This window comes from Mercenaria mercenaria, chromosome 10 (genome assembly GCF_021730395.1).
Source record: "Mercenaria mercenaria strain notata chromosome 10, MADL_Memer_1, whole genome shotgun sequence".
In the NCBI taxonomy this organism is placed as follows: domain Eukaryota; kingdom Metazoa; phylum Mollusca; class Bivalvia; order Venerida; family Veneridae; genus Mercenaria; species Mercenaria mercenaria.
The window spans coordinates 4,249,583-4,258,973 of NC_069370.1; the positions used below are offsets into that span (position 1 = coordinate 4,249,583).

Below are 9,391 nucleotides of genomic sequence, written 5' to 3' on the forward strand. Positions count from 1 at the left end.
TAATAGATTTCCGCGTGAGAGGTGTTGTACATTTTATTACCTCTCATGAACAGACTCAATCAAACCGAGTCTGCTATTATTCTTTTTGGTTGCATTCTTTGCTTCAAAAGGATCTTTTTACAGATTTTATTGACTGGATCTATTTTACTTCGAAGATCTATCAGACAGCAGTAACATTCGATCTACGGCCTTTCCATTTAAAATAAGGAAACTTCATAAAATTGTAAATTCAGAAATTTCTAAGATGTACTAGTATATTGCCGGATTCTTGTTATGTCATTACGAACACTAATGTTTTCATGTCAAGCTTAATATTCTGCAAGATTAATAAAGTATTTCTTTGAGTTTATTATCAGTCTATAATGCCATATCTAAACATAGGGTATTTGTTTGATATTATAAAAATATCTTATAATATTTACATCTACAGTCATTTTGTTACAAAGTGTACCATTTTGTATTTAAATTAAATGTTGTCTTAGTAAAAAAAAACCTTAATTTGTTTCTTATGGAAAAAAACCCAACCTTTTCTTACATTCGAAATTAGAAATAACGCCATTAATTTAGGCGAAAATACTCGGGGTGGAGGTGGGGCTGGGGGGACGGGAGCAATAAACATCGGTGTCGCAGTTTGGTGAGCATTACCAATCAATTTCTTTTCAAGACCGGGAAGATAAACACACACCAAACCAAATTGACATTACTTGACGTTTTGATAAAGTTTGTTTCTTTACCGATCAATCTGCAACAAGTGTTTCTTAAGTCACGAATGCTGATACTGTAAAAATAACTGACTGGCAGTCTATAAATGAAATCGCCATTTATATCGTATCGCAAGTGCCATAACATCTTAATGAACAAAGAATTATTACGCGCGAGCGGACCACAAAACGCACGATTAACTTTAGATAGTAAATAGTTTCTCCTACATATTATATATGAAACTGTCAATTTTAAAGAGCTACCAAACATAGCTGGACCCATTTCAGAGAACAAATCCTTACCTCATTTTTAAAGAGTTATGATAAAACTGACATAAAATGAAGAAAAGTAGGGGTCATGTATCTTCTAAGAGAGATTTCTCTTGTCACATTTGCTTACTGTAAAATCACATCAAAATCACACTGCTGTGACCTGGAAGTACTACTCGTACTAAAATTGAGTTTCACTTCACCAAATACAACCTCCTCTCCAATTTTTCCTACCAAAATGTTAAAAATGCATCCGCAATGAAATTTAAACAGAAACCAGCTTTAATTAAGACCTCTGTGGCCATGCCAAATGAAAAATCAGTGTTCAAAAACCTGTCGGCCATTACACGACTAGACCAGATGGCTCCCACGCTGGTTCCTTTACTATATAGTTAGGCCTATACCGGGATTTGTTTCGGTGCTAGGGGATGTGAGAAGTGTTGCACTTTGCATTATGTCATCCGCTATCATTGGTCGCATTTTAAGTGCAGTGTGGCGGCCGTAAAAGTGTCTTTGACGCGGTGTAGTAAGATTTTCTTGCACTTAGTGACCATGGGGTCCTAGGCCAATGCGATTGAAATTTCATTACCTCTAATGAACAGACTCAATGTGACCGAGTCTGCTATTATTTTGCTTGGTTGCGCCCATTCGAAAGGATTTCTTATAGATTTATTAACTAACGAATAAACTGTCTTTAAGCGCCAAGCGGCGGCTGTAAGATAGTCTCCCCGTACTTGACTTTGGTGATGCTATACGGATCTTGGTGTCCATTCAATGTACATGTATGTCCATAATAAAAGTGCACTTAAGCCGTTACAAGATGTGTTGCACGTTTTATTACCTTTCATAAGCAGAGTTTCAGTCAAAGTTCATATCACTTCTCTGGTCGCATTATATGCTTCCAAAAGATTTTCTTACGTAATAATGTTTGTTGAGCTATGCTTTTACCACTCGGAACATAAGTGGTCAGTCGATGTATAATCAATTTTCATTCGGATTCAAAGAGTATAATAAATAATGAAAGTGTCCATTTTGATGTAGAATCTTTTGTTACAAAGTAAAGTTTATTCTTTAATAATAACCCCTAGTATTACACTTTTCACACAAAAAATGGCACGGTACAATTATCACAACTTTCTTTCTGTGTTCTTTTGGCGAGTTGTCTCAGGATAAAAATCTGTTAAGACGCAGTTTTTCTTGCACATGCTGAAAAATAATGAGACGTGAATTTAAAGCAGGAAACTTTTATATAGGAATTAAATATAACATTAAGGTAGTGGATCCGTAATGACACTCGGCAATTTCCGTGCGATCACGTGCTCACGTTAACTTATTCGGCTTTCTTCGGTCGTAAATGTAGTTCAACGCGCACTGATTTCCGTAAAAAGCGGATAATGCGGAAACAGCACTCGAAGATTATGTAAATTGCCGAAAGTTATTACCGGTCCACTTGAAAATTCCAGACATGACGCTCTGGATACGAATATTGTAAATAATATAATTCTACTCAACAGTAAATAATATTATAAGTTGAAAAAGAGAGATTGTCTTGTAAATATAACGTGCGAATTGTACATATAACGTCAGGATACTTACGCAAAAGAACGAAGTTAAAAATAAATCTTGGATCTTCAAAAGTAAGGTCCAGTTTTGACTCCATTTCACGTGCGGCGTCCGCCCATGGGAACTGGTTTGGTGGATCATGTGCCGAGTCTAACGTAAGGTAGTAGGAATCCCTGCACGCGTATGGTGACGTCTTCATATCCGTGCACGACATAAAGAACACGTAGTCTTCGGGTCTCTCGGAGAAAAACAGTATACGCTCCGTTTTCCCGTCTTTCATCTCTGTATAAGAACAGAACAGACTTTTATTTCAGATTAACAAGCGAGTTTACTGTTATCATTTATATACAGGGCATACACTTATCGTAATCACATAACCATGTACAGGACACATGCACGCACGCACACACACATTCTAAAGTTGCAAAGGTAATGATGTTGAATTTGATTACATAACTGTAAATGTGTTTTCTTAGTGACAAAGTCTGTTTTATATATTTGTACATCTTTATCAAGAAAGTATATGACAAACAGAACAGCTGGTAGAAACAAATTACAACAGGATTATTGTGAAAATGTCAATGAGACTGAAAAACACTCAAAACTTTGAAAGAAGCATTGATATATATATATAACATTAATTGTAGGCGAATATATTTTAAACCTAATTCATTTTTAATGAACACTTACCTTTTTCAAACATTGCGATATCTGTGTTGCCAACAAGTTTTCCCATTCTAAATTTCGGGATTTCTTGGCATTTTCTTGAGTACACGAATCTGTAAAAAAACATAACATTCTTTGAGAAATATGCGCTGTCTTTTTAGTACGGTAACTTGACAACTTGAATTTATATTTTGACATTTGTTTCCTATCAGGTCTTGGCATTTATGGAAGACCATTATATTATCTATCACCGAAAGTCTCAGAGAAGACGCATAACAATTAAAATACCAAAAGACTCTGTTGATCATATCTGAATATTTTTTTTACAAAGATAATCGGTTCAATGAACGGATATACAGATTATTGAATAATCGACCAAATGAACTGACATAAAGTTGGTGGAATAATCGACCGAATGAACGGACACGCAGATAGTGGAATAATAGACCCAATGAATGGACACGCAGATGGTGGAATAATAGACCCAATGAATGGACACACAGATGGCAGGGTAATAGACCAAAATGAAAGAACACATAGATATTAGGATAGTCGACCCGATGAACGGACACATAGATGGAGGGATAATCGACAAATGAACGACCACAAAGATGGTGGGATAGTCGACCCTATGAAAGGACACACAGGCAGTGGCCATATGAACGGACACATAGATGATGGAAGAATCGAGCCAATGAACGGACACACATATTGTGGGACAATCGACACTACAGATTGTGGGAACACTTAAATGGAACAATGTTCAGATATCCAAGATCCAAATAAAAACACATAGGCTTACCTGAAAAGGAACGAAACATAGAGGGTTCCATCTTCTATCGTGTAAATTGCTTCTAGCTGTCGCACATGTTGGAACAACTTCTTCTCAGACTGCTCCAAAATATACAACTTCTTTAGACGTTTACCGAGAACCTGTATCAACAGAACAGAAAGTGTTCATGTACGTTCCCATTCATACTTCTTTCGAGCAATATATGTATGTAACGTTGTAATTCGCACAAATCAAAGCAGTACTGACAAGAAAACATCAAGTAGCATCTGCAAAGACCGGATGATGATACACACGTGTACTTTGAGCAACACATGTTAACTTTATCAGATCACATTTATTTCAGGTATAGGCATATAAAGTATTGCAGGTATAGCTATAGAGCAGATTAGGACAGCTATATCAGGTATAGGTATATAAAGTTTTGCAAGTATAGCTATATATAGAACAGATCAGGGGCACTATTTCAGGTATTAGGCATACAAAGTATTGCTGGTATAGCTATATATAGAACAGACCACGGGCGCCATTTCAGGTATAGGTATATAAAGTATTGCAGGTATGGCTATATTTAGAGAAGACTAGGACAGGTATTTCAGGTATAGGTATATAAAGTATTGCAGGTATTAGCTATATATAGAGCAGACCAGGGCGGCTATTTCAGGTATAGGTATATAAAGTATTGCAGGTATAGCTATATATAGAGCAGACTAGGACAGCTATTTCAGGTATAGGTATATAAAGTTTTGCAAGTATAGCTATATATAGAACAGATCAGGGGCACTATTTCAGGTATTAGGCATACAAAGTATTGCTGGTATAGCTATATATAGAACAGACCACGGGCGCCATTTCAGGTATAGGTATATAAAGTATTGCAGGTATGGCTATATATAGAGAAGACTAGGACAGGTATTTCAGGTATAGGTATATAAAGTATTGCAGGTATTAGCTATATATAGAGCAGACCAGGGCGGCTATTTCAGGTATAGGTATATAAAGTATTGCAGGTATAGCTATATATAGAGCAGACTAGGACAGCTATTTCAGGTATAGGTATATAAAGTATTGCAGGTATAGCTATATATAGAGCAGACTAGGACAGCTATTTCAGGTATAGGTTTGTAAAGTATTGCAGGTATAGCTATATATAGAGCAGACTAGGACAGCTATTTCAGGTATAGGTATGTAAAGTATTTCAGGTATAGCTATATATAGAACAGACCAGGACAGCCATTTCAGGTATATGTATATAAAGTATTGCAGGTATAGCTCTATATATAGAACAGACCAGAACAGCTATTGCAGGTATATGTATGTAAAGTATTGCAGGTATAGCTATATATAGAGCAGACTAGGACAGCTATAGGTATATAAAGAACTGATCAGCATAGATATTTCAAGATTAGCTTTATAGAACCGACTAAAGTAAGTATGCGTTTCCATATTTACACATATATCGCATTCTTATATCACTAAAGTTAGTATTAAAAGATTCATTAATTTATCAAAGTAGCTCATGTCGTGTGTCGTCCGTAGTGTTTTAGGTCGACACACGACGCGCAACACGACGCGCGATACACCATTAGACATGCGACATTACGACACAATTTTGCGACTTTAATGTCGCGCTTCGTGTCGCATTTGTGTGCGCGTGTCACATTGCCATACGTTATTTAGCGTGTTGTGTCGTATTGTCGCATGTCATGACGTGCGTCGTGTCGTGCATTATGCGACGACCTTAAACAAGACGGACTACACACGACATGAGCTAAACTGGATTCCACACAAAGCGAAAAATAGATTTTACAAACCTTTTTCTTAAATGTGGTAAGACTCATTGGTTGAGGGAACCTCTGGTATGTTATATCAGAAGTAAATATATCTAATGGTGATACATCTTCTGGTTTTCGTACTGTGTTAGTAATAACTGTAGACGGAATATCGATAGCTTCATTATTATCTGTTGTAGTTGTTTTCTCTGTAGCCGGAATGGCGGATGGTTTCATCGTATCGGATTTATCACTCCTCTTTTCCGGTCCATCAATCGCCGGAACAGAATCTAATGTTGCTTCACCTGTAAAACATAATAACTGATGTCAGATAGACCCATGTAACATATCTTTTTTTCCAAATATCAGTTAGAATTATCAAAGTAATGTGTGCATATTATTCTAAACAGATTTTCACAACCACAAAAGTATGGCATAAATAGCAACATTTCTTCTTCATTTCATCGATTTTTACAGATTAACAATGAGATTATAAACGACGGTAAAATTTACAATAAGGATAAGAAAAAACGCGCGGACAAAAGTGAAAAGACTTCAGTACCTTTCGAACCCACGTTGTGGAGATTATTTGTATTTGTTTCAGCTGGTTCTATTGTGTGTTTCGATTGCATTTTGTTGTCATGTGTATTCTCTAAAACTGCCATGGGTGGTGTAATTAAATCTGAATTTTGTACTGCATCAATGCTCGGATCATTTTCAGCTGAAGCTTGTTGTGATAAATCAGTCTTGCCCTCATTTTCGTCCATATGTTCAGATTTGGTTCCTATTGCATTAGAAGATACCACCTTGTTGTCTCCTGTATCTGATGACAGTGCCCTGCTTCCACCAGTATTTAATGACGTATCGGAGACATGTATAGGTCGGCTCTGAATAACACCGTTACCGTTGCTTGCTATCACTCTCTGTGTATGTTCACGGTCATTTTTCTCTTCGATGAATACAGTTATTTTAGGGCGTAAAAGTTTAGTAGAATCACCCCCGTGAACAACAGTGTTAACATGGTTGTTTCGCAGAACCGTATCACCGTCCTTGGAAACAGATTTTAAATTGGAACCTTGTGTTTTTGCTTCCTTTGTTCTCCAATTTTCTGTACGTCTATCTATATCATTTGTCTTTGGCTGTATAGTCTGGGTCATGCCCGGGTTCCTGATATCTTTGTGTGAGCTCTCGGAGTGTACTGTATTCGAATCAACGTTCCAATTACGAATATTTTTAGCATCAGGATTTGGCATATCTTGGGAATAACTTCCTTTTCCCGTGGGTTGATCACCGACGTCTGGTTTATCTCTAGAATCACTTAGGGTTACTGTTTGCGGTAGATCATGTTTTAAGTCATCTACTCTATTTTCTAAATTCTTCTTGAATGGTTCCTGTTTATTCTTAATGCCTAAATGTGTGAGTGCGCTGGTTTCCATAATATTGGAAGAAATGTGGTTGACAACACCATCGCTTTCGTTCTGAATAGATGTTGTGTCTGAACCCCTCGATACGGCGTTGTTTTTCAAAATTCCATTTTCATTTATATGATCAATCGAATTAGCTTCATGCACGTCGATGCGCCTATGACTTTGATGTAGCTCTTCTCCCGTGTGTTTAGTTGATTCTGGTCTAACATACACTTTTCCAATGTTTTTGTCTTCGGTAATGTCGTTGGGGCCAGGGTCTTCTGTATTGTCGTGATAGTCTGTGTTAACTTTTTCATCTCTGCTATTAGAAATTGAAGAAATTCTTTTGCCCTTCAGCTGAATGTTTTGATTGTCGAATGAATGTCTGTGTAGTGGTAAAGCTCCCAGCGGAGCATGTCCTTCATCATCGACTGCATCTCGGTTGGTTTCAGAATCACTAGGCCGTGTGTGTACAGACACGTGTGTTTTAACTTTCGTAGCCGCTATATGTTGTGATGTCGCTGAATTAGCATTGCTAGTTTTTGTTTTTGTAGAGTCATTGTTTGAAGTTTTAAGAAATGTTACTCTAGGCTCAGTGAGAGATTTAGATATCCTGGTAGCAGCATCAGATTGTTTCTCTGTAAGGTGTCTAGCCTCGCTTGCGTTTGCCGCTAAAAGTACTAGTAGACAAACACAGTATTTACTTAAATATTCCATGTGTAATGTATTGAACAAGAATAAAATTTTCAATAATAATTTAGTACTAAAAATGTAACAAATATATCCTAGCGTTTGTCTTCTTATTTCACATATATAAAATCAATAATTTACGTCAATGAAACGCACCTTTTCAATTGAATTTCCTCGTTTCTGTTGCATGTGTAACCGCCTGAAGGGGCTATATTTTCTACATTTTGATGATTTCATTTAACCGATCTGTTGGTGAAATATAAACACATGAATAATTAAATGATACGGCACACTTTATTATGTAACTATCACATATACCAAAACACTAAAAAGGGAGTGTTGGACATGGTACCTGCATAGGACCGTTGTCCATATCTTCTGTCAACAATAATGTATTAAAATAAAATAGTCACGCTCCACACTTTAGTCATGTGTAACGTAAAAATATCTTATTTAAGTTCAAATTTACTTCGATATTTCTTTCTTTGCATTATCAGGTCTCCTTTGATATGTGCATTCTTTATATTGCGTTGATTAGAATCATCATTTTTTTATATAAAAAAAAAACAAAACCTGACAAATATTTTAAATGTCCCATCGAAACACTAGTAGACTTAAAAAAGAATAAGAAAAATATGGCCTACTTCATACCCGAAATGACATGGTTTTTTTTACATTGATATCTGTATTATATACTTTCTCGTCGCTTACGATCTTCATTTTAAAAAATAAACAAGTAAAAAAAACAACAACAAAAAAACAGCCGACAAATATACTTCAAGCCCAAAGTGGCATGGATGTTTTTTACTTGGTGTTTTCGTTTCTTTTGCACGTTTTATTACGAAATGAACGGGACAGTATGGAAAATGACGTCTGTGAGTAAATGACGTCAGTTGCAGTCTAAGCAATTCATATACATGTATAAAAATCTTATATTTACGTGCATTTGTCCATTCTGTTATTAATATATTCACATTATATTTTTGGATGTGAATTAACTTAATTTTTTCTGTCCTTTTCAATGGCACTCCGAAACAATTATGTCATATGGTGACTTTCCATTTTCTCATGATTGAGGCACACCCCCAGGTGCCCCTTCCTACGTTATTTTAGGCACGGGAAGGCAACTTAGTATAACCAACAAGCAAGCTGGATGAATTCCTAACATGAAAGACTTCTGCATCCAAAGATAGTTTTGGAGCCCATTGTCTAAAAGGTCCCATTTAAAAATGAAAGAAAGTCTTGAAAGAAAATGAGAAAAAATGCTGCTTTTGAATCAAAAGTGTTATTGCTATTTTTAGTTGTGATAATCGGATATACCTTTGTGTAAACAAGAATGATAAATGCTCAACTTAATAAATAAATAAATAAATAATAATAAAAAAAGGTTATGACAATTTTTTTACTGTTCCATTGAAAGCGTATTCAAATAGTATAAGGGAGACAACCCCATTAATCGGTATGTAGCGGTGCTTAAAGAGCCACCGCATTTTATGTTTCCATGATGGTAAATACATATAATTTGAATAAAAA

At 36.0% G+C, this 9,391-nt stretch overlaps 1 protein-coding gene across 1 annotated transcript; it reads right to left on the bottom strand.

Annotated features, from left to right (window-relative positions):
- Positions 1-1,874: 1,874 nt before the first annotated feature.
- On the bottom strand, positions 1,875-9,131 carry LOC123559868 (uncharacterized). The gene is made up of 6 exons (XM_045351985.2): positions 6,325-9,131; positions 5,805-6,067; positions 4,003-4,133; positions 3,225-3,313; positions 2,568-2,816; positions 1,875-2,177 (listed from the first exon to the last, which is right to left on the bottom strand). Exons 1-6 carry the CDS (start codon positions 7,883-7,885, stop codon positions 2,152-2,154), a joined length of 2,319 nt encoding a protein of 772 aa, XP_045207920.2. The 5' UTR covers positions 7,886-9,131; the 3' UTR covers positions 1,875-2,151.
- Positions 9,132-9,391: the final 260 nt, after the last annotated feature.

Bases quoted from the DNA above. Each gene is read 5' to 3' on its own strand.
- LOC123559868 (XM_045351985.2), bottom strand. From the start codon at position 7,885: ATGGAATATTTAAGTAAATACTGTGTTTGTCTACTAGTACTTTTAGCG. The intron at 6,068-6,324 runs GTACTGAAGTCT...TATGTTTTACAG, and splicing joins CCACAACGTGGGTTCGAAAG to GTGAAGCAACATTAGATTCT. The intron at 4,134-5,804 runs GTTTGTAAAATC...CTGTTGATACAG, and splicing joins TTACCACATTTAAGAAAAAG to GTTCTCGGTAAACGTCTAAA.